The sequence below is a fragment of the Oratosquilla oratoria genome, chromosome 40 (genome assembly GCF_046742065.1).
Source record: "Oratosquilla oratoria isolate Oo_2021 chromosome 40, ASM4674206v1, whole genome shotgun sequence".
Classification (NCBI taxonomy): Eukaryota; Metazoa; Arthropoda; class Malacostraca; order Stomatopoda; family Squillidae; genus Oratosquilla; species Oratosquilla oratoria.
Genome location: NC_134816.1, coordinates 17807178 through 17833848, shown reverse-complemented (window position 1 = coordinate 17833848; position 26671 = coordinate 17807178). Strand labels below are relative to the sequence as shown.

The 26671-nt window shown below is 39.0% G+C and overlaps 1 protein-coding gene across 1 annotated transcript in view; it reads left to right on the top strand.

Moving 5' to 3' along the window:
* Positions 1 to 26671, top strand: part of LOC143020643 (uncharacterized) — a 101363-nt gene that overhangs the window by 39145 nt on the left and 35547 nt on the right. The window contains exons 4-7 of the mRNA XM_076177144.1: positions 2413 to 2525; positions 13300 to 13437; positions 13781 to 13985; positions 14165 to 14309. Of these exons, the coding sequence (XP_076033259.1) occupies positions 2413 to 2525; positions 13300 to 13437; positions 13781 to 13985; positions 14165 to 14309 (601 nt within the window). The remainder of the gene's footprint in view (positions 1 to 2412; positions 2526 to 13299; positions 13438 to 13780; positions 13986 to 14164; positions 14310 to 26671) is intronic.

Sequence of the window (26671 nt, the reverse complement as noted above, 5' to 3'; positions counted from 1 at the left end):
GTAAATATAACAAAAGAAAAAATTAAAAGGTGGACAGATAAACTCAAAGTTAATAAAACACCAGGGCCTGACGGTTGGCATCCAAGAATCTTAAAAGAAATAAAAAATAAGATTGTTGTTCCATTAGAAATTATTTTCAAGAAATCCATCATATCCGGAGATGTCCCAAGAGAATGGAAGCTAGCTAACGTTACTCCCATATTCAAAAAAGGTGACAAAAAGAAGCCAAATAACTATAGGCCTATAAGTTTGACTTCAATCATAGGAAAAATAATGGAAACTATCATCAGAGATGCTATCGAACATCATTTAGAAAATAACCGTTTGATAAATGATAGCCAGCATGGTTTCAGACGGAAACATTCTTGCGTGACTAACTTACTCGAATTCTACAACACAGTTATCTCGAATTATGACAAAAGAAACAATATAGATTTAATATATCTAGACTTTGCAAAAGCTTTTGATACCGTCCCACACGAAAGACTACTTACTAAATTAGCTTTACACAGAATAAGTGGTAGTCTATTAGGTTGGACTAGTAATTGGTTGAATGGTCAAAAACAGAGAGTTGTTTTAAATGGAAAAACTTCTAGATGGAAAAATTTTACAAGTGGAGTTCCTCAGGGTTCCGTTCTTGGGTCATTTCTATTCATAGTATATATAAATGATATAGACCATGGACAAAAATATACTGTTTCCAAATTCGCTGATGATACAAAATTGTGCAGAATTGCAAATGATCATTTAAATCAGTTAGATATTCAAGAAGATTTAGATAAATTACAGCAATGGTCTGAAAAGTGGCTAATGAAATTTAACACAAGTAAATGCAAGGTAATGCACATAGGTAAAAATAACAGTAAGTATGATTACAAGTTATTTGGAAATTCGTTAACAAAAGTGGATAGTGAAAAAGATATTGGCGTAATTATCAGTAATGACCTCAAATCATCCAAGCAGTGTATTTCAGCCTCTGAGAAAGCAAATAAGATTCTAGGACTGATTGCGCGATCTTTTGATTTCAAAAGTCCATGACTCATTAACAAGCTATATAAATCGTTAGTTCGTCCACATTTGGAATATGCTATTTCCGTATGGTCACTGAATCTCATTAAAGACATTGACAGACTGGAAAAAGTGCATCGGCGAGCCACAAAACTGATTCCAAATATCAAAAACAAATCATATGAAAATCGACTAAAACATATGAATCTGTTTTCCCTAAAAAAGCGTAGACTCAGAGGTGACATGATACAGGTCTTTAAGATTTTAAAGGGAATTGACAACATCAAAAGTGACAAAATTTTCACATTGAATGAGAATCAGACAAGAAACAATGGTTTCAAACTGTCCGGAAATAGATTCAATTTGGAAGTAGGTAGAAACAACTTTGCCAACTGTGTAGTTAATGAATGGAATAAACTTCCTACACAGGTAGTGCAATGTAGTTCAGTTCGAAGCTTTAAGAGTCATTTAGATAAACACCTAAGCAAGATGCTGTAATGATTATGATTTATTTTATTTTATTTTATTTGTTTTTGTTTTGTTATCATTTGTCTGTCTGATTTTCATTTTTTATTTGTTATATGTCAATTTACCATTATTTACTATTTACCTGTATGTTTATTATTTAACTATACCTATACATTTATTTATGTATTTTATTTGTTATTTACATTATTATAGTTTTTATTTATTATTTTATTATTATGATTTTTTTTTTGCATCCGACCTAGATATGGACCAAAAGGTCTCCTGTCTGCATGCTCCGCCTTTGTAATCCTTTGTAAGAGGTATGGAAGGCAGATATGGAGGGAGTGAACATGAGGGGATGTCCTAGGATGAGATGGATGGATGGGGTGAAGGGGGCTTGGGGGAAGAGGGGAATGTCTGTTGAGGAAGGACGGGAGAGGACAGAAGACAGGGGTGAATGGAGAATGGTTGTATATGGATGATGTTGTGATGCATGAGGTGGAATGGGTGGGGGTTTAGGGAGTGAGGTAGTATGCGTGAGTAAAATTTGATGCAGCCCAAAGGGATTTCTCCCCATCTTCTCCTTTTATGCATGGGGGGACGGAGAGGGGGGTCGCCGATTTAATGAAGCAGCCTTGCTGTGGATGTGCTGTGTCTTGTGACATTGCCTCTGACCCAGGGCAGTGGACAAGGTGCAGGGATGACCCGTCATCCAGGAGGTGCTAAGATATGAGGGAGGGTGGAGGGGAGTGGAGTGTATTTAGGGATGGAATGGGTGGGAATGATTTTATGCCTTTTTCTTTTTGGCTACCTCCCTTGTAAGGGGGAAAAAGCCTTGGTATATAGATAGATTTCACAGTTTTATATTTGTTGTACTTTTGCTATCTATGTGCGTGGTTATATATTGTAAAAAAAATTATTATTTTTATTCCAAAGGTTTGCCAACAATATTTCAACTTTTTGCACAACATATCCCAGCCGATGAAAGGAGCAGAGCGTTTGGATACATGTTAGCTTCTGGTTCTGTTGGACAAACTGTTGCATCTCTAGTAAGTATTTAGATGCCTTTTTTATACTTAGAATTATAGATTACATGTATTTTTGAAACTACAGGTAACATGAAGAAAAAATTATTCGTTCTCTTGGAATTAGCCTCATGTAGTGTTAACAAATAACTTTTTTACCTAGTTGTTTTTTACAGGACGAGAGCTATGCTCGTAGTGACCCGTTTTCGTATCTCTCTGCATCCAGTTTATTCTTAAAATCGTGTATAGTTTTGGCATTCACTGTTTCTCTGTTTAGTTTGTTCCAGACATCAATCACTCTATGTGGGAAGCTATTCTTTTTCAGGTCTCTTTTGTAACTGTCCTTCTTTAGCTTCTTTTCATGTCCTCTTGTTTCTCTACTGTCCCATTTTGATAAGTCTTCTCTATCGAGAATTTCCATCCCTTTCATAATTCTGTAAATGGTCAACAAATCACCTCTTTCTCTTCTCTGTTCCAGTGTTGATAGAGTTAATTTCTCCAATCTTTGTTTGTATCTCAAATTTAACAGTGTAGGTGCTATTTTTGTCACTGCTCTTTGGATTCTTTCTAATATTCTTATGTTCTTTTTTGTGCTAGGTGCCCATAGTGTTGCAGCATAATCTAGTTTAGGTCTTATTAGTGTAACCACTATTTTCTTTACCATTTCTTCATCCATGTAGTCGAAGGCCACTTTCATTGATATTAATAAGTTAAAAGTCTCTCCAAATAATTTATTGACATGTTTATCAGGTGTCAAGTCACTTGAGATGATCACTCCCAGGTCCCTTTCTGAATCAACTTTTTTGACTTCCTTGTTTCCAATTTTATATTGACCCGATGTTCTATTTTTGCTTCTTCCAAATTCCATTATGCTACATTTCTTAATGTTGAAGTTCATCTCACATCTCTTACTCCATTCCCATATTTTGTCTAGGTCTTCTTGTAATCTGCAATCTTCTTCTGTTCTTACTCTCTTGAGTAATTTGGCATTGTCAGCAAAGAAGTTCATGTAACAATTTACTCCCTCATCCATATCATTTATATGGCAAACATTAAAGGAGCCAATACAGAGCCTTGCGGGACACCACTCTCCACATCTTCCCAGTTTGAATTTTTATCTCTAAGTACATACATATACCAAGGCTTTTTCCCCCTTACAAGGAGGTAGCCAAAAAGAAAAAGGCATAAGAACCTTTCCCACCCATTCCATCCCTAAATACACTCCAACTCCCACCCTCCACCCTCCCCTCTCATCTTAGCACCTCCTGGATGACAGGACATCCATGCATCTTGTCGACTGCCCTGGGTCAGAGGCAGTGTCGCAAGACACAGCACATCCACAGCAAAGCAGCTTCATTAAATCAGTAACCCCCCCCCCCCTCTCCGTCCCCTCATGCAGAAAAGGAGAAGTAGAGAAATCCCTTAGGGCTGCATCAAATTTTTTCTCACACATACTACCTCACCCCCCCATCCCCCCCCACCCATTCCACCTCATGCATTACATCATCCATATACACCATTTTCCATTCACCCCTGTCTTCTGTCCTCTCCTGTCCTTCCTCAGCAGACATTCCCCTCTTCCCCAAAGCCGCTTTCATCCCATCCATCCATCTCATCCTAGGTCTCCCCCTCGTGTTCATTCCCTCGACATCTGCCTTCCATACCTCTTTTACTAGTCTTTCTTCACTCATTCTTTCCATGTGTCCAAACCATCCCAATACTCTTTCATCCACCCTATCTCCCAACTCCCTTACCATCCCTGTTCTACTCCTCACCTCCTTATTTCTCACTCTATCCAGCCTAGTAACCCTCATCATACTTCTCAGACACCTCATCTCAACACATTCAAACTCCTTCTCTCTTCCTCTCTTATGTTCCATGTTTCTGCCCCATACAGTGCTGTTGGCACAATCACTCTTTCATACAATCTCCTCTGAGCATCCATTCCCAAATGTCTATTCCTCATTACACTTTTTAATCCACCAGTCTGTTCCAAGTATGAAAAACAAGAGAAGTCTGACATCATCCAGAAACAAAGGTCCAGGTTTGTCAAACACAATGCTCCAAATATAATTCCAAGAAGCTGAACCAAAATCATTGATGAAGGGTATTTAAATCCTGTGTAATGTCCTCAAATTTAACAACCTGAAATACTCCACATATATTCCTCTCATAGTTACTATTTCTATCTTTCTCCTTTCTTCTTAGCTTGTCCCTGCATTTTTGGCTTGTTTCTACATTTTTTCTTTTCCTTCTATAACATCTCTGTTCCTTTGAAAATTCTGATGCAAACCTACACAAGAACATAAACAACGCCACAGTCAGAACACAAGATTTGTAAATAAGATATATTTTATCTCAGTCCAATGTATCTTAATTACAAATCTGGATGTGGGTTCAGGAAGATGATTGAATCTACCTTAATTGAGTATTATCCTAGCACAAACATTTCAAAGGGGCAATAGTTTCTGGACATCACCCTCAGTCTTCCAATCACTAATCTCATTAATATATATTTTTCTCCTGACCCTGCATAGTATAATAACTCAGGTCATTACTGAATAATGGTAACTTCTTTCCATGTTCCTTGCCATGTTTCCCTTTTACTACAAGAGGGTGTCATATGATTAATCATAGCATCTCCCTCCAGCGCCCATGTACTACTGATGGTGACTGCAGTTAGAACCAGTCGAAATATATGGAATTCCCATTTTCAATCTTTTCCCATTTGCTCCATCTGTGGTGTTTTTTGTGATTGTGATAACAATAAGAGACTTGGCTGCTGCTCCCAAGCTTTATTCAACTCAAACACAAATAGACCTGAAAATACATTTGAGCACATAACTTATATAACATGATATAAGTGAAGCCAGAAAATGCTTCAGTTTATACAATATTTTCTACATATCATTTACTGAACATACAGAACTCATCATATGGGTAGACACAGCATAATATATAAGACAGTATATGATATCTACACAGGTTGAATAAGTAGAGGAAAGGAATTAACTTACATAGAGAGTCATGACTTACTCCATCTGGTCCCAAGCAGACTATGACGATGCAGTCAGAGAGTTTTGTCAATTGTTTACATAGTATGACATATAGCCAAACAAATGGCTCAGAGTATGAAAAAGTCCAATAACAAAATATTATAACATTCTTCCCCCCCTAAGAAAAGAAAACAAAGTACTCCATATGTTATCAATCCCATCCATATCTGTCCGGAGCCTTTGACGCACAGGTTGACCTCCATACTAGAGGTGTTGTTGCTCTCGCCTCTACATCAGCCTCTTGGCAAGGTTCAGTGTTCTCTGGAACTTCTAGGAGTGTTGATGTAGGTACAGCCTCTGGTGACAGCATAGAAGAGGATGATTCCTGGGTGACATAGACTCTCATGTAGTTCAGCAAGAGTAGGTGATGCGGAGACAGTAGAACAACGGAAGGCTTGAGAGAAGGCATCAGGAACTACATTCTCTTTACCAGGGCGATAATGTACTGCATATCAAGTTCCCTCTGCCACTCCTGGATCTTGATATTCTTGATCTTGGTGCATTTCCAGTTATTGAACATGAAGGCTACAGAATGCTGGTCAGTAATAAGATCAAAATGTTGTCCAGCAAGGAAGTGACCCCAGCTTCAATTATGGCCATGGCCTTCTTTTCTACAATGTGATAACATATTTCACTTCCTTGTAGAGTCCTGGACATGAAAGCCACTGGTCTTCCACCCTAGTTAAGTACAGCTGAAATAGCTACTTCAGAAGCATCACATTCGACTTCAAAGGGAGTTTTCATCCATCGAGTATAACATTGCTCTTTCAAGTTCTAACTTGAGTAAATTGAAAGCCTGTAAAGCTTCTTTATTTAAAGGAAATTTCTTTGCACTCACTGATGGTCTTACTTTGGTTGAAAAATTGTGTATTCATTTGGCATAATAAGCAAATATATCCATGGCTCTCTTCAAAGATTCCTGGCTCGTGGGGGGGTGGGAGTTCTTGTAGTGGATGAAGTCTCTCAGGATCAGGCTTTATAACCCCAATTCCCACACAGTAACCAAGGATATTAATGGAGTGCACAGACGTCTTAGAAGCATTGAGGGTTAAGTTTCTATTATTGATGACTTTAAGAAAGTGTTGTACATTATGATCATATTCTTCTTGAGTACGGCCAACAATAGTGATATTGTCAAGCTATGGAAATACACTGTAAATTTTCTTTTTTCACAAGCTTACCCATGGTTCGTTGAAAGACTGCTACTCCATTTGTCACTCCGAAAAAGAACCCTACAAAATTGATATAGGTGTCCATTGGCCTCAAAAGTGGTGTATTTCTTGTCCGATTCTTTCAGTGGAATTTGGTAATATGCACTTTTCAAGTCGAAAGTTCAGAATACATGGTATGTTGAGAGTTCATTCACTATGGTGTCGATTCTTGGCAATGGATAAGCATCTAGCTCTGTATATAGATTCACAGTTTGTGAGTAATCAACACGCATCCTTTTCTTATGCCGATTCATTGGGTCCTTCACTACTACAACTTGGGCCCCCCATTGGGATAAGTTATTTTCAATAATACCCTCAGCAAGCAGATGGTTTGTTTCCATTTCAATGAATTCTCTGTCATCTTTACGGTAACATCTTGACTTAGTGACTATGGGCTTACAGTTAGGTGACAAATGTTGGAAAAGAGAAGGCTCATTGACAGCAGCTGCTGCCAGAAAACAATACAAGTTAGTATCAGGTAATTTGAGTATAGGTTTTGGTCCACCGTATTCAGTGGCTACACACTGATGCTGTTTTTGGAAGTCCTGGCAAAGCAGTACCCCACAGCACAAATCCTTCATTAGTGCAAGACAAGTGGATGGGTAAGTCTGTTCATTAACCACTTCCATACGGTGACGCCTATGTAGGCGTCATGAGGAGCAAGTGGGTACGGGATGATGCCGACGTCGACGTCTTGATTATATTTATTGTAGTCGTACCTACGTAACCTCCATTCTCTCTAAACTGGCTTCATCATATTTTCTATGGTTATCAAAATTCACGGGTGAAAGAGAACAAACGATTGAGCACTGACTTTATTTTTTATAATGCGATTATTATGACGCAACATCGCACGTCGGGCAGCTAATGCTGCCAGACGTGCGATGTGCCCCGGAGTGAAGAGGTTAACCCCTTCCATACGGTGCCGCACACGTAGGCGTCATGAGGAGCAAGTGGATTCGCGACGCTGCCATATCAGCGTCTTGATTATATTTATTGTAGTCGCCCCTGTGTTTTTACATTCTCCCAAATGCACCCTGAATCCCATTCTCTGTGGTTTTCAAAATTCGCGGGTGAAAGAGAGAACGATCGATATAAGCGGTGACTATATTTTATGATGCGAGTATTATTACGACACGTCATACGGCTGGCATTGGCTGCTGCCCGCGAGATTTAAGTCCCGTACTGAAGTGGTTAAGAGGTTAAGATGTAGCATCAAGTCAACTTTGACATAACCATGGGAGTCAGCGTGCAATGATTTCTGAGCTAGAGTGACATCTTTATTGGTTCAATGTATTAGAAGTTTCAAGTCCTGTGCAACTTCATCTATGTAACTGTCATCACTGCAGGAATCGACAATTACAGTTAACTTTTGCTCATTGATCGTTGTCGAAGTGGTCACTAGGTGGAGACTGAGGGAAAGTGTTGCCAGAGATAGTAGCAAGGACTGATAGCTGGGAGGAGTCAAACATAGTAGCTGTAGGGGTCTTACCTGTAGGTGTAGGTGCCTTTGACATACACACACAAGTGAAATGGCTTTTCGTGCCACACTTATTACCGGTAGAATTTCAAGCTGGGATCACAGTGGCAATGTGCACAAACTGAGGAGATAAGAGACTGTAAGAGCTGACACTTTGTTGAGCTAAGTCTAAAGAATATGCCTGATCATAAGCTACCTGTAAATCTAAAATTTTATTTTCTAAGAGAGGTTGGCGAATCGAAGATAAGGTGAGACCATTAATAAAGGTATCCCAAATTAACTCTTCCTTGTACTGTTCAGCACTAACCACTTTTAGATTACAATCTTTACCTAACTTACGTAGTTCTCTCAAAACTTTATTTGAAGTTTCAACAGACTTCTGTTGATGAGTTGCGAGCAAGTGCCTAGTGAATATTTCATTAACTGTCTTTACATACAACTATTATAAAGCAGAAGTGGCAGAATCATAATTGGTGCATTCTTCAATATACTCATAAACATTATGACTAACACAGTTCACAAGAGTTCTTAGCTTGTCAGGTGCATTTTCTCCACACTCTTGTATGAAGTTGGAGAAAGTATTGTACCTTTTTTCCACTCCCGCACTGCAGTAGGGGAGCTGGGGTCCAAATCCAGATGGGCCGGCCTTAGTAGTTTTTCCATTATTGAGTTGAATAAATTGTGATAACAATAAGAGACTTGGCTGCTGCTCCCAAGCTTTATTCAGCTCAAACATAAATAGACCTGGAAATACATTTCAGGATGTAACTTATATAACAGAATATAATTGAAGCCAAAAGATGCTACAGTTTATACAATATTTTCTATATATCATTTACTGAACATACAGAACTCATCATAAAGGAAAATACCAGATACAGAAAAAATGAGTAACTGTATTTAATTTTTAAGACTGTATTTAATACTTACGTCAGAACCTGAAATTGTGGACAGAATTGATTACAAAACTCCAATACGAAAGAGTGACCATGTACTAATAGAATTTGAACTAAAAGAGCAAATGGACCTAAGAAGAAATGAGAAACATAGATTAGGAAGACTAATGTACAACAAAATGAGTTTTGAGAAACTTAAAAATTCTTTCATAATGCAAATTGGGAAAAATTCTTAAATGAAGAAACAAGGATGGAAAAGAAATGGAATATACTAAAAGAAATTTATAATGAGGGCGTGAACAAATATGTACCACAACAAAAACAAGAAAGAGTATACACAAAAACTGGTACAACAAAAAATGTAGTGAAGCTAAGGATAAAAGAGACAAAGCTTGGAAAATATGGAAAAAAGACAAAACATACACCAAACTAAGAAAAGATTATGTAAAAATACACAGAGATGAAAAGAGAAACTATGAAAGAGAAATAATAGAAATATAAAAGGAACAACCTAAACTATTTAACAGGTATGTAAATAGTAAACTAAAAAATAAACAAGAAAAAGAAAAGCTGCACCAAGGAAATTATGAATATACAGAAGAACTGGAAATGACAGAAATTATGAGCAATCATTTCAAATCTGTATTCACAATTGAGAACTCACCTAACTGTGAGGGAATACAGAGAGAGAATCCCCTCCCCCCCCATGAAGGAAATAACTGTAACACAGAAGGAAATCAGCAACCAATTAAAAAAACTTGATGTCAAAAAAACACATGGTCCGGATGGAATTGCAAATTAGATACTGAAAGAATGCATAGAGGAGTTAACAGATAAAATGTACAATATAATTAAATACTCACTCAAAGAAGGAAAGGTACCACAGGACTGGAAAAATGCAAATATTGTACCAACATATAAGGGAGGAAACAAGGGTAATCCAACCAACTACAGACTGGTCTCCCTAACAAGCACAAGAGCAAAAATATGTGAAAAAGTTTTCAAAAGTAGATGGGTTAAACATTTGGAAGAAAAAACTATACTGAATCCAAATCAATTTGGATTTAGACAAGGAAGATCATGTACAACAAACCTGATCTGCTTCTATTCGAGACTATTAGAAATAATACAAGAGAGGGATGGATGGGCAGACTGTGCCTTTACCTACAAAAAGCATTTGATAAGGTACCACACAAGAAACTAATAAGAAAAATAGAATCAGTAGGTGGCATCAGAGGAAAATTATTGGAATGGATGGAAGACTTCCTGACTGGGAGAAAAATGAGGGTAGTAATTAGAAGCAAATACTCAAATTGTCATGTTTGCTATATATATAAATGATATGGATGAAGGAGTAGAGTGTTATATGAATTTCTTCCCAGATGATGCAAAAATACTAAAAGTAAAAATCGAGGAGGATAGTGAATCATTACAGTTAGACCTGGACAAAATTTGGAAATGGACTCAGAAGTGGGAAGTGTAGTATAATGTTTTGAAAAAGTAAAAACAGAATATCAAGAAATTATAAAATTGGTGAAGAAGAAGTCAAAAAAGTGAACTTGGAAAGAGACCTTGGAGTAATAATCAGCAAAGACATGACACTGGATAAACATATCAATAAAATAGTCAGAGAAACCTTCAACCTATTAAGGTCAATGAAAGTGGCATTTGACTACTTGGATGAGGAAATGATTAAAAAAATATTAGTTACACTAATAAGACCAAAACTGGAGTATGCAGCAATACTATGGACACCCAGTACTAAAAAGAATATAAAGAAATTAGAAAGAATACAAAGAGCAACAACAAAATTGGCACCAACTCTTTCCAAATTAATATACAGACAAAGATTGTCCAAATTGGAATTACCAACTCTGGAACAAGGAAGAGAAAGAGGAGATCTGCTGACTATAGAATCATGAAAGGAATGGAAATCCTTTATAGGAATGATTTACTAAAATGGGGCAATGGAAAAGCAAGAGGACACAAAAAAAACTCAAAAGGATAACTATAGAAGAGATAAAAAAAAAAAGAAAAGCTTCCCACACAGAGTACTGTATACCTGGAATAACTTAGATAAAGAAACAGTGTGTGCAAACACTATTCAAGATTTAAAAAAAAACCTTGATGCTGAAAGATACAAAGACGGGTCACCACAAGCATCTCCCTTCCTGTATAATACAACTAGGTAAATATGGTTAGACACAATATATGAATGTTTACAGAGTATGACAAGCAGCCAAACAAACAGTTCAGAGTATGAAAAAGTCCAATAACAAAATATTATAATAGTGGTTAACAAATGTGTTATATTTTTCATCAGTGATTTTACAACCTACCGTATTTTCCGGCGTATAGTGCGCGACTTTTTTCCGTTGGAAGGGCCTAAAAATGGGGGGTGCGTGTTATCAGGTGGTGCGCATTATCTACGGCCTTCGATAAAAATTCTGCGGCTGTGTGTGTAATTTTTTTCACAACAACGTGACGATGTTGGCTGTCACAAAGTCGGGACGGCACACTTCTCTGTGACGTTCCGTGAGAACAAGAACAGCCATGGTGACATGAAAGAATACACCAGCATGGGCTATATAAATATTTGGTATAGGTAGGATCTATCGAATCTTATTTTTCATGTTTAAATAGGCCTAAACACCATGAAACATGATCAATATTCATGATATTTACCCATGTTCACAGCATCCTAGTTTGAATTTTTATGTTGGCTTTGTTGCTTCACTTTAGGTATGGTACAAATTCCGGTGCGGCCGTTCATAAACTCGTGTCAAACACCTGACTACAACACCCTCTTTCGGGAGTTATATTAACTAAACGTCACCTCGATGAGAGACTGTCCTATTTCACCACTGTCATTGCAGGTTCAAAGCTAAAACGAAACAGTCTGTAGTTTGTTTCAGTATTAAATAAAAAATGGTAAAGACAAATTATTTCCTCAAGATATAAAATGAACATTTTCTGTAAAAATCCTGAAATTTTTCTGTATATTTTACTTTCAATGAACTTTTTTTGGATCACATTTCCTACAAACTATTTAAGCTACAAAGTAATAAGGGACCAACACACAACATGAGTCATATACCGGTACATGTAGTTCCGACTTTTTCTTAGTTGTGTCCTGATTGATGCCTAAACTGACAATTTAGTGACAAATCAACAGATTTCCCAGCGGTGGCTCTAGCCAATGAAAAATACTTCTCCATGTAACCTCGTTCACATGATACTAAGTAATTAATCGCCGTTATTTCATTGGATTATTTTTACTAACATTAATTATCGTCTATGCAAATATTTGGGATCCGTAAAACAGCACTGGTATCAACATCATGAACGTTGGCCGTTTTAGCTCACCCGGAATATGCTAGATCAGGGCCGAGATTGACAGTTCTATTGCTAATCTAGCCTACACTAAACACCCTCTTGCGAGAGTTTGTAGTCACTTCAGTAAAGACACTTATGAACCGAAACATAGTTTGTTGCTGCATGGCGATAAAAACTTGTACACGGTGATAAAAACTTGTAAGATGAATTATTCCCTCAGGATAGTAAATTACAATTTTTCTGTAAAAATCTGAAATTTTTCATGTACATTTTGTATTCAATAAACTTTTCATGGCTCAAATTTCCCACAAAACAATGGACCAACGCAAGCAGGAGTCGCATACATGCAGTTCACGAGCTTTAGCCACCAATGACTTTTCCTGGCATGCGCGTTATACATCGGTGCGCGCTATCTGTGTACTAAGATAACGAAGTGCATGGGTGCGCATTATAACCCGATGCACATTTTAAGCCGGAAAATATGGTACACATGAATTTAATTTTGCAAATTTTGAAAGGAATAAAGAATAGGTAAATACTGTATAATTAGGATAAAAGAAATACAAGGGGACATGAAAAGAAAGTCAAAAAGGATAGTTATAAAAGAGACCTGAAAAAAAGAAATAGTTTTCACACAGAGTGGTGGATATCTGGAACAAACTGGATAAAATAATAGTGTGTGCAAAAACTATACACGAATTTAAGAGCAAACTAGATACTGTGAGATACAGAGATGGGACACCACAAGCATAGCTCCCCTTCCTTAAGATAGAACTAGGTAAAATATACACATGCATCTTAATTTTACATTTGTTGCAGTTTGTTCCACATCTGGATTGGCATCTTGCGTTTGAACTGTTTGGTGGACTTGGCCTTGCATGGGTTGGCTGCTGGTTGCTTACATACCATGACCCACCCTCTCAAAGTGATGAAGAAGGACAACAGCTGTTAGATCAGGTTTATTAACTATGTATTTTGAAATCTTATGCTTAGATGCTTGTCAGATTTGATATTCAAATAGTTATTTTATACGAGATTGTAATATAAAAATATGAAAGTTTTTAGATGTTATTTGCATGAAGAGAGAATGCATACAAGTGTGGGGAATTCAAAAAGAATTGAAATTAGTAACCATCAAATACTTTCTCTGTCAGTCTGATCTATATTTATGATAGTTTTACTTTGGGTATGTTCATTTTAGATTGGTCTGTAGAAATCCCCTTTCTGCAGTAGTAGGACAGTAAACTTTTGTTTAATGTGAAAGAATCAACATAAAATTTAATTTTTTTCATTGGAACAGGAAAATGAAGTGTCTATTTCTTGGATGGATTGGGTTAGCCACTGGTCCCTCTGGGCAATGTACATTGCACATTTTGCAATGAACTGGAGCAATTACATTATTATGTCCTGGCTTCCTACATATCTCTCTCGAACCCTGGGAGCAAACAAGGAGAGCATGAGTCTCACAGCAGTGCCTTATATTGTCAGTTCTCTCTGTGGAATTGGTAAGTTTAGGTGCTCCTATCTTAATGTCCATTGATGATATAAGTATTTCCTTCAGTTTACTTTTAGTATTATTTTTAGGAGTGTTAGATCAATGAAATATGTTTACAAATATAAAGGCTAATGTTAAAAGTGCTTAGAAGGAAGATATTGTATAGAACAAAATGTACCTATTTTGCAGCATGGGGGCACACAGCAGATCAACTTATTGCTGTAGGATGGGCACCTCTTCGTGTTAGACGTCTCATGACTAGTATAGGTCTTGTTGGACCTGGCTTGTGCTTGGTCTTTTTCCCAGAAGTCACCAACCTAGTTGTTGCTGTACTGTAAGTATAAGTCATATCTTTCTAGTGGAGCAATCTGTGCTCTCACAAAGAAAATGGCCACTGCCACCAGTTAGGCCAGTAAGTCACTCATGAAGAGAATTTTTATTAATGTTAGGAATAAGTGAGAGTGTGGGTGGAGAAAGAACAATCAAAGATGGGCTGGAGCTCCTTTATTGCTTATATGTTTCGTCTGACTCGGTCTTCTTCAGTAAGCTGTCTACAAACAGCTCAAACCTTACAATTATACACTCGAAGACGGAGATACGGACAGGTCATCCCGCTGGCTGTCTGGGGATTCCCATTCCCGTACTATGTATATGTTTCCCAATCGCATTTATTATCAATTTGCTTACTGCCTTCAATAAACATATGAAACCTTCCCTGTCATTGTTATTTTCATAAGAGTTAATATAGGCAGCTTCAACTGTTTCTCCCATGTCCCTTTTTAATCCCGTATGTAGGACCTCGACCCCATCCCAGTGGGGCAAATGTCCAGATTTGTCAGCATGCTGAATGAGTGAGTTAGACATCTTTTGTGACCTGAAGTCCCTTTTATGCTTGGCTAGCCAAGCATAAAAGGGACTTGAGGTCACACAGGATGTCTAACTCACTCATTCAGCACGCTGACAAATCTGGACATTTGCCCCACCGGGATGGGGTCGAGGTCCTACATATGGGATTAAAAAGGGACATGAGAGAAACAGTTGAAGCTGCCTATATTAACTCTTATAAGAATAACAATGACAGGGAAGCAATGAAGGAGTTCCAGCCCATCTTCAGTTGTTCTTCCTCCGCCCACACTCTCATCTGTCTAATCCATTCATCCTTAGGAATAAGTGTTAGTATTGAGTGAAACAAAACTGAAAGGGAAAGGTGAAGTGGATTTTGGGTGTGGTGGGTAAGGTATTGGGAGTAGCAATAAAGCAAGGTAGAGGAGTGGCACTGCTGGTAAGTGATGAAATAGGAAAGTGCATGGTGGAGTGGAAAGAAGTGTCATTGAGGCTAATCTGGGCAAAGGTGAGAAAGGGATGGAGACTAGGGATATTTATAAGTGCATATGTCCCTGGAAGAGAGAAGAGAGAGAAGGAAAGGGAAGAGTTTTGGACTGATGTGTGTAGAGAATTGTGCGAGAAATGTGAATGTAGTGGCGTTAGAGAATCTTAATCCCAGAGATGTGAGCCAATAGAGTAGTAAGGGGGTATGGAGTGGCAAGAAGGAATTATAATGGAAAGATATAGATGTATGTATGCATATTTATAAGGCGCTGGTAAAGAAGAAAGATAACCATATGTGGGCCAGGTTGGTGAGTGGAAAGGTAGTCAAGAGGTCATTAATGGGCTATGTAGTGGTGCCCTAAAGGAGGATTGAAAGAGTTCTGGATATTAATGTGGTCAGTGGAGAGGGCAATGGATTGTCAGATTGTTATCTATTGGAAGGGAAATTAAAAGTGGAGTAGGAAGATCAGTTAGTGAATCAATCTATTGCCACAGATCTGTCTAGCAGTCCTGTAGCTCCCAGGTGTCTGGTAACACCCACCAGATCAGTCCATCTGTTTCTCCAGGTCTTTCTTGCAGGAAACCCATAGTTCACAGGTAACCAGCAAAAGCCAGCAGATAGATCCACAAATCACTCAAGGAAGAAATATTGTATTATAATCTGGATTAGAGGAAGAATGAATTAGGTATATTTCAAAAAAGGAAGTGCTAAAGTATGGAGAGATGGTATTTGGTGATGAAGAGGATGGAAGAGAAAAGAAAGAACCAGTGAATGAATCAATCAGTCCCTGGTCTCTCTTGCAAAAGACCTGTGGCCATCAGTAACCAGCAACAGCTACCTGGTAGATATGTCACTCAGGGAAGATATGTTGTGTTGTTGTCTGGGGATCGTTAGTGTGGGGCATTGTAATGTAATTTGTTCTGTGTCTTCTGTGTGGTGATTACATCTGGGGGAGTTTGAATTTGTGGCCAGGCCTATTCTTTGTTCATACTGTCTTAATGACAGATTGTGTCCTAAGTGCAGGCATGCCAATGTAGTTCTCACCATATGTGGGGCTTATATCTGGGGATTGTTGGAGTATTGAGTTAGGTGATCTGTCTTCAAGGGCTTGTTTAGTGATCTGGGTGTACATATGTTTTTGTGTGGTATAGGGGAAGGTTGTGGTAGAAGTTTGTGTAGTATGCTGCTGGTGTTTTTGTGTGTGTATGTACTTTACCTAGTTATATTTTACCAGAAGGGGAACTATGCTCTTGGTGTCCTGTCTCTGTATCTTGCCATATCTAATTTGCTCTTAAATTTGTGTATTGTTTTTGCACACACTATTGTTTCGCCCAGTGTGTTCCATACATCCACAACTCTGTGGGGAAAGTTGTTCTTTTTCAGGTCTCTTCTATAACTGTCCTTTTTGAGCTTCCCTCCATGTCCTCTTGTTTCTCTTATCCCAATTTAGTAAGTCTTCTCTATCAAGGACTTCTATACCCCCTTTTTGAGCTTCCCTCCATGTCCTCTTGTGTTTCTCTTATCCCAATTTAGTAAGTCTTCTCTATCAAGGACTTCTATACCTCTCATAATTCTATAGATGGTCAACAAGTCACCTCTTTCTCTTCTTTGTTCCAAAGTTGGTAATTCTAGTTTTGACAATCTGTCATCATATGATATTTTTGATAATGTTGGGGCCATCTTCGTAGTTCCTCTCCAGATTCTCTCAATTTTCCATATATTCTTTTTAGTCCTGGGTGACCATAGTGTTGCTGCATACTCCAATTTTGGCCTTATCAGTGTGACTAATATTTTCTTTACCATTTCTTCATCCAAGTAAGTAAAAGCCACTTTTATTGATCTTAACAAATTATAAGTTTCACTGACAGTTTTGTTTATCTGTTTGTCAGGGGACATATTCTTTGTGATTATTACTTCCAGGTCTTTTTCAGATTCCACTTTCTTTAATTGCTTTGCACCAGTTTTATATTGTCGTGATATCCTTTTTTCTTACTTTTTCCAAATTCCATTATGCTACATTTTTAGATGTTGAAGTCCACTTCCTACTTCTGACTCCATTCCCAAACCCTGTTCAGATCTCTGTAGTGAGTCACAGGCCATTTCAGTACTCACTCTAACAGTTTTGTGTCATCTACAAAGAAGCTCATGTAACATTCCACACTCTCGTCCATGGCATTCACGTAAATAGCAAACATTATTGGTGCTAATACTGATCTTTGTGGAACTCACTAATCACCTCTTCCCAAGTAGAACTTTTATCTCTGAGCACTGTCCTCATTTTTCTTCCATGCAAAAAGTCCTCCATTCATATCAGTAGTTTACCTTGTATCCCTCCTATGGTTTCCAGTTTTCTTAGTTTTTTTGTGTGGGACTTTATCAAAAGCTTTTTGTAGATCTAGGAAAGCACAACCAGCCCATCTGTCACTTTCCTGTATTATATCTAGTAGTCTTGAGTAAAAATAGATCAAATATATGGTATATGAACTTCCCTGTCTAAATCTGAATTGTCTCAGATTTAGTATATTGTTCTCCTCCAGATGTTTTATCTATCTACTTTTTATAACTTTTTCACAAATTTTAGCTACTGTGCTTGTAAGGGAAACCAGTATGTAATTTGTTGGGTTTTCCTTATTTCCTCCTTTATAAATTGGTATGATATTGGCATTTTCCCAGTCTTCTGGTATTTTCCTTCCATGAGTGAGCAATTTATGTTATATTATGGTAGGATAGCCAAGTGGGTGATATAGGCTGACAAAAACACTGGCGTGTGTTGGCTCTACTTTTATTCTGTGGACTACTTATGTGTTTTCGGAGTTCGACTATGGGAAGAATGGAATGTGGCAAGATGGGGCAAGCTTGTACTTACTCTGGAGCAACCTTACTCTTGGAGATGGCATGCTGTGACTGTCTTCGCCGCTTGCAAGACCTAGAATGACCTCTCTCCCGATCGGGTCGCGTCGGATGCTAGTCGGCTTCCTGCTATGCGCGCTGTCCAATCACCCCTTAGGCCTACAGTCATGTGACCTCGTATGGGGCGGAATTAACCCGGAACAAAGGCGCGTCCCTGGGAAGCTGTGGCGTGCCCCAAGCCAAACCACGCCAAGCCAAGCCTTTGTGTTCATTATGCGCTAAAACCAAACTTGCCATAATATATTTGATCTATTAGTTCTTTACATTCTTTTAGTATCCAGTTTGCTATTCTATCTGGGCCATGCAATTTCCTGACATCAAGGTTCATTATTTGGTCCATTATTTCTTTTTGTGTTACTAGTGTTTCCCTCATGGGGGCATTCCACTTCTCCCAATGTTGTACATTTTCTCTAGTAAAAACTGACTTGAAGTGTTTGCTTATGACTTTAGCTATTTCTGTATCTTCTGTGTATTCCATATATCCTTGGTGTAGTTTCACTATTTCCTGTTTTTTTTTAAGTTTACCACATACATATCTATAAAATAGTTTTGGCTGATCCTTACATTTTTCTATTGTATTTTCATGATTTCTTTTTCTTCCCTATATATTTTTACATATTCCTTTGATTATATATATTTACCACTTTATAGGTTTTTTGTCTTTTCTCCATCTTTTCCAAGATTTATCTCTTCTATCTTTTGCTTAGCCACATCTTCTGTTAAACACCTTTTCCTGTTTTTGCTTTGGGACATATTTATCCACTTCATTTTTAGATTTTCATTAGAATCATTCATTCATTTTTTTTCCACTTGTATTTCTTCCTTGTAGAATTTTTCCCAGTTTGCTTTAAGACAAAATTTCTTAAGTTTCTCAAAGTCTGTTTTACTATACATCAATCTTTCTTTTCTGTGTTTCTCATTTTTGTCTATATTTCCTCCTTTAGTTCTAACCCGAGTAGTATATGGGCACTCTTTGCAATTGGTTTCTTGTATTCAATTTTGTCCACAGTTTCAGGTTCTGATGTAAATGATAAATCTAGTCTCAATGGGTCTTCATTATTTCTAAATCTAGTGTTTTCTTTTACCCATTATGTCATTGTATATTCTATGGTCATGTCAAGTAATACATTTTCCCATTGATCCTCTCCACATTTCACTGTCATCTCTTTCCAACAGATTTCTTTGCAGTTAGAATTTCCCATAAGTACCAGGTTACTTCCATCCTTCAGCATCTCGTATCTTCTAACATTTTGGAATAATCTCTCTCCGAAACCGCGTTTTGGGGGATACATAAATCACTGCAAACTTTCTGCTTTTAATGTCACTATCTTCGACTCTTATTGTGATCATCTCCACCCTGTTCTCTCCATATGTAACTGTCGTCAAATTTAACTTTTTCTTAAAAAAAAAACAATTTAATTTTGTCTCCACAATTCCCATTATGTCTGGTTTTTCTTCTGACAGATAATCATTTACTTCATTTGATCCTGAGATTAATCTGTCTATATTAGTGGTATAAGCTAGTTTTAATTTTCTACTCCCTCCATCTTATTCCTTGAACTATTTTTTCTTGATTATATAATTTTTTCAGTCTCATGTCTAACACTCTCCAAGAGAAATGCATTTTCTTGGTCTCCATTCCATGGGGAGTATTTTGGTTTCTATATGTAGGTCTCAAGTAGGAGGGTTTTGATGCCTCCTGTATGCTCCATTCTGTAGTTTGTTAATTGTTTGTGACCATCTTGCCGATTGTTGGGAACCATGCTGGGGAGACAATGACTGGTAGGATGAAGAGATTAAGGCAGTGGTGTAGGAAAAGAAGTAAGCATATGAAGAATAGTTATACAGAAGAAATGGAAAAGTGTATGAAAGGTACAGAAGAGGATGGAAGAAAAATGCAAGGTGAGGGAGACCAAGAGGAGGGCAGATGTAATGTGGGGTAGGTTTGTGAATTTTGTATTTGAAGTTATTCCATCTGTTATTGATGAAGCTGAGATTGATCTCCACTGCAGCATCCAGAGGGATGATGTAGCCTCTGTACTTCACCATGGTGGTTTAATCCTGCTGATAGAGAATTTTGAAAGTAATAAAAAGATATGTTGGAAGGAAGTGAAAAGAGGAGAGGTGAGACAGGTAGAGAGGAGAAAGTAAGGGATGCAGATACATATTAACCCCTTCCATACGGTGCCGCACACGTAGGCGTCATGGGGAGCGAGTGTATTCGCGAGGCTGCCATATCGGCGTCTTGATTATATTTATTGTAGTCGCCCCTCCATAATTACATTCTTTCTAATTCTTTTGTAATCGCATTTTCTATGGTTATCAAAATTCACGGGTGAAGAGAGAACGATCGATATAAGCGGTGACTATATTTTATGATGCGAGTATTATTACGACACGTCGTACGGCTGGCATTGGTTGCTGCCACCGAGATCTAAGTCCATGACGCCTACGTGTGCGGCACCGTATGGAAGGGGTTAAGTAAGATGATAAGGGGAAGATGGATAAAGTATGTAAGGGAGTTGTTGAATGTGGAGTAGGATAGTGGGAGATGCTAGGATAATACCTGTGATGTTAGAGGAGAATGATAGTGTAATAAAGTGACTACTGATTAGGACTACATAGTTGCTTGTATGTGTGGACAAGGTGTATTTACCTAGTTGTATTTTGAGGAAGTAGAGCCGTCTGGGGTATTGGCTGCATGTTATTGTGGCAGAGTAGCATGCAATTGATACTTTGGGGTCTATATGAGGCACCGCTATGGACCAGAGCCACATATCATTTTGTCTGTGATAGAGGAAAACTCAGTACATAGAGAAATGATGACACTTTTATACTATGACTGTCCCTCCGTTATGCTGTCCCCCAACCCCTTGTTACTGTCCTGTACCATTTCTCTGAATATTCATTTCCTTTTTTCCCCTACCTACCCTGTGGTGGGGGCAAAAGAATACTGCCACCAAGTATTTCCACTTGAGTCGTAAAAGGCAACAAAAAAGGGACGGGGGATGGGATTAGGAGTCCTACTACCTGTAGCCCCAAAAGGGGATATTCCTAAAAAAGAAAGAAAAGGCATAAGAGGGTCTGGGAGTTTTCCAACCAGTACCCTAAGGTTTGGGTCTTTTAATGTGCATGGATGTGGTACAGAGGAGAGTAAAAGGGAAGAGATAGGCAATATGTTTGTGAGAAGAAAGATGGATGTACTGGCTTTGAGTGAAACTAAAATGAAAGGAAAGGGCAACTGTGAGTTTGGGAGTGTAGCTGGGAGGTACTCAGGAGTGAAGAGGGGACAAGGGAGAGAAGGGGTGGCTATACTAGTAAGTGAAGAGATAAGTAAGTGGGTAGTGGAGTGGAAGGAGGTGTCATCAAGGTTGATGTGGATGAAGGTGAAGCTGGGAAGGGAGATGTGGGATTTTGTAAGTGCGAATGGGCCTGGTAGTGAAAAGAGCGTAGAGGAAAGGGAGGCTTTTTGGGTAGATATAAATGAGTGCATAAAGGGATTAGGGAGAAATGTCAATGTAGTTGTATTGGGAGACCTAAATGCTAGGGTAGAAAATTAACCAATTGACAGAGTGATTGGGAAGTATGGAGTTCCTGGTAAAAATCGTAGTGGAGAATTGATGGTGGAGATGTGTCTTGAAAGAGAGTTGATGATAGCAAATACTGTGTTTAAGAAGAAAGTCAAGCATAAGTACACATGGGAGAGGGTGGTGGATGGAAGGGTGGCAGATAGAGTGTTAATGGACTATATAGTGGTGACCAGGAGTATGGTAGGAAGAGTTAAGGATGTACATGTTCTAAGGGGAGGGGAGAGAGTGGGGGAATATCAGATCATTTCCTGGTGGAAGGTAAATTGAGAGTGGAGAATAGGTGGAGAAAGAGGAAAAGGGCAGAAGGTAGGGAGGTACTTAGAATGAACTGCTGAAATAAGGAAAAAAAGGAGAATGAGTTTAAGAAGAAGTTGAGAGAGGAGTGGGAGAGAGTAAAGGATAGAGTAGAACTAGGAGTGGAGAAGAAATGGGGATGGTTCAAGGAGTCATAAGGTGTGCAAAGATGGTGTGTGGAACAAGAAGGGCGGGAGGAAATAGAAGGAAAGGTAGTGAGTGGTGGGATGAGGAAGCAAAGAAAGGTGTAAAAGAGAAGAAACAGGCATTCATAGATTGGCTACAAATTAAGACGAGGGAATCGTATGAGAGGTACAAAGTAAAGAGAAAGGAAGCATAAGACAAAGGAAGCAAAGAGGAGAGCAGATGTGAAATGGGGAAAGAGTATGACAGAAAATTTTGAAAGTAATAAAAAGATGTTTTGGAAGGAAGTTAAAAGAGGAAGAGGAGGCGAATCAAGTAGAGAAGAAAAGGTAAAAGGTGCAGATGGAGATATGATAATGGAAGAGAAGGCAGTGAGAGGAATTTGGGCAGAGTATTTTAAGGAGTTGCTAAATGTGAAGGAGGATAGGGAGGGAAAGGTAGTTGCAGTGGGATGTGGTAAGAAAATGAGAGTGATGAGTGAGGAAAATGGAGGAGAAATAGGGAAGGATGAAGTGAAAGCAACCGTTAAGATGATGAGAGCAGGTAAGGCACCTGGGTTGGATGGATGCTATGCAGAATGTCTGAAGAAAGGAGGTACAGTTATGGTGGACTGGCTGGTGAGGTTATTTAATGTTCGTTAAAGAGAGGGTAGAGTGCCGGAGGACTACCTGTATAGTTCCGCTTTACAAAGGAAAGGGAGACAAGTGTGAGTGTAGTAGTTACAGAGGGATCAGCTTGTTGAGTGTAATTGGGAAGGCTTATGGGAAGGTCTTGGTTGAGAGGATTAGGAGAGGAACAGAGGGAGTAATTGGTGAGGAACAGTGTGGTTTTAGGACAGGTAGGGGATGTGTAGATCAGATTTTTGTGGTAAGACAGATATGTGAGAAAGCTATATGAAAAAGTATGGATGTTTTTTGGGCTTGTATGAACCTGGAAAAGGCTTATGACAGGGTAGACAGGAAGGCACTGTGGGAGGTACTGCAGATATATGGGATAGGAGGAAAGCTGTTAAGAGCAGTCAAGAGTTTTTATGAGAGTAGTAGGGATTGCGTTAGGATTAGAAATGGAGAAAGTGAATGGTTTGAGGTAAAGGTGGGACTTCATCAGGGATGTGTTATGTCGCCCTGGCTGTTGAATCTTTACATGGATGGGGTGGTGTGAGAGGTTAATGCAAGGGTAGTGGGTCAGGGGTTGGAGATGATTAAAGAAAATGGAGAAAAGTGGGAGGTGAGCCAGCTGTTGTTTGCTGACGACACTGCACTTGTAACAGGATCAGAGGAGGGATTGAGGAAGTTAGTGACAGAGTTTGAGAAGGTGTGTGAAAGAAGGAAGCTGAAGATAAATGTGGGCAAAAGTAAGGTGATGAGATGTACAAGGGGAGAGAGTGACAGTAGGCTGGAAGTGAGCATTAAGGGAGAGAAACTGGAGGAAGTAGATAGCTTTAGATACTTGGGTGCGAATGTGACAGGAAAGTTAGGAGTGGAGGTGGAGGTAGAATGTAGATTGAGAGAAGCGAGTAAATGCCTTGGTGGATTAAAATGTGTAATGAGAAATAGACATCTGGGAATGGATGCTAAAAGGAGGTTATATGAAGGAGTGATTGTGCCAACAGCAATGTACGGGGCAGAAACATAGAACATGAGAGAGGAAGAGAGAAGGAGTTTGTATGTGTTTGAGATGAAATATCTGAGAAGTATGATGGGTTACTAGGCTAGATAGAGGGAGAAATGAGGGGGTGAGGAGAAGAACAGGGGTGGAAAGGGAACTGGGAGATAGGGTTGATGAAAGAGTATTGGGATGGTTTGGACACATGGAAAGAATGAGTGAAGAAAGATTAGTAAAAGAAGTGTGGAAGGCGGAGGTGGAAGGAGTGAATATGAGGGAGTGTCCTAGGATGAGATGGATGGATGGGGTGAAAGGGGCTTTACAAAAGAGAGGAATGTCTGTGGAGGAAGGACAGGAGAGGACAGAAGATAGGGGTAAATGGAGAAGGGTTGTGTATAGATAATGCTGTGATGCATGAGGGGGAGTGGGTGGGGGATGGGGGGTGAGGAAGTATGTATGAAAAAAATTTGATACAACTCGAATGGATTTCTCCCCGTCTTCTCCTTTTCTGCATGAGGGGATGGAGAGGGGGGTCGCCAAATTTATGAAGCGGCCTTGGTATGGATGTGCTGTGTCTTGCGACACTGCTTCTGACCCAGGGCAGTGGACAGGATGCAGGGATGACCCATCATCCAGGAGGTGCCAAGATAGGAGGAGGGTGGAGGGGAGTGGAATGTATGGGAAATGAAATGGGTGGGAGTGATTTCTATGCCTTTTTCTTTTTGGTTACCCCCTGTGTAAGGGGGAAAGAGCCTTTGTAACGGGACGGGTGTAACGGTATCATTACATCATCTCCATCCAACGTTACTTGTAGACACAAGATGTAACGGGGTCGTTACATCATCTGCAGAAAGGGGTTACTTCCACACACACCTTTAAGTTTTTGTTCTTTATTTGTCACACTTTAAGCAATTTAGTTTACACACTATTACACAGTCTTATCACTAGGGCACGTCACTAGAACCGACTGTCTGCTCTCTGGTGCATCTACTTTTTCTTCAACGGAAGTGCTGAGTGGACAAGTTCTTGAGTTGCCTTTAATCGTGATCTTAACATTTATTTCTTATTATTTTGTTGTCCCACATGGGTGGGGCAACTGCATTAATTACGTATTGATGTCTACTATCATACATGTTAATTATATATCCAGGGGAGGACCGTCAGTATACGTAATATCGTATGTCAGTACTGGGTGGCTACTAGATTGATTGCGTGTGTGTGTCGTTTGGTGGTCGACAGTGCTGTTCACATGAGCTCGTAATGTTGAGTCGGCGTTTGTTTGAGAGGAGTGCCTAGGTCAGCGTTTGATGCTTGTGGTGGACAGTGAGTGAGGAAGTGGGTTATATGACTGGGGTTATATTACTCGTCATGTATATGAGGCGTATACATATCGCTCTCCCCCTGGGGTTAGGTGGCTCCTGGCACCTAGGTTACATGGTTTACAAAAGTATTCATACGGGTAATACATCGAGAAAAGGTTCAGAGACACAAAATCCTGGGTGATTATATGTGGAGATGGGGGGGTTGTTGCTGAAGTGAATCTGAGGTCCCAAGGGGGATCATGAACTGTAAATAAGGGTAGCGATGTTGTGTCTCAGAAGAGTAACGTTGTGTCTTACCAGATTACATGTTATATTAAATATCATATGAAAGGTTTCACTATATATTTGATAACACTGTTGAAATCACTTTCTAAATGTTATGGCGTTCATGTGTTTAACACTATCACTGTAGGGAGTGTCATTTTCTAAACACTGTTCTATGGTCAGTTCGGTGTGTCACATCGCACTTGTTTTATTTCATAGTATGTATATAGTTTCTCGTAAGAATTATTATGTTATTTAAGATATTGGGTGAGACACAAGAATAAACTTAATCTAAGTTTACAGTAAATCGGGAATGGGAGTTGAAAGGTTTTGGAAGTTTTTACTTCGTGCAACAGAATTTGGTCAATATTACCAGTATAAAGAGAATGATTAAGAAAGGGCTGTGGAGGTATATGGCAGTACCTTGTAGTGTGGGTCAAGTGAGTCCATGTCAAGAGTAGTCGATGTTTAAGGTGGGTAATTAATGATGTATTTCATTTTGGAGGATGAGGTTATGTCTTAGTGAATGAGGATATGTTTATCTGACTCTCGCTAAGGTTATGGTGGTCGGAAGGAAGTAGAGAAGTTTCATTAGATATGCGGAAAGGAGTTCTTATTGGAAATGGGCCATTTTAACCTCCACTGATAGATACTTAATGTCCTGCATCTTCAGGGGCGAGAGCTAGAGTGTATGTTTAGTTGCGTCGACGCAGAGTCATGGGATGAGACTTGCGTTTGGGTGAGTTATGTGTGGTCGTGGTAGGTGGGTTGTTGATGGGAAGTGGGATTGTGTCGAGGTTGAGTTTGACCTTTCTCAGCTTCTCTCCATGTATGGTCACGGTTGTGTGATCGGAAGGATCTGTTAGTAGAAAAACATTGTTAGGGAGTGAGCTTGTGACTGTGAAGGGACCTAAGGACTTGGGTCTGAGTTTGTTAGTCCTGGTTGAGTCTTTGACCATGACAGTGTCACCAAGCGTTATGTCAAGTGGAATTGAGCGTTTGTGTTGTTTTGTCTTTGTCTTTTCCTGGGCTTCTTTCAAGTTTGTTCTAACTTGTTTGTAAATGGTTTGCATACCTCTTTTGATGCAGTGTGTGAGGTTATCTAGGTTGTATAAGGGTGGGGGTGGTTGGTTGAATATTTGGTAGGGTAGGCGCATTGGTTGGCCGAAAATGATCTCATGTGGGGACATCTTTGTTGCAGAATTGACTGTGCTATTGATACTGGCTTGTACCTGTG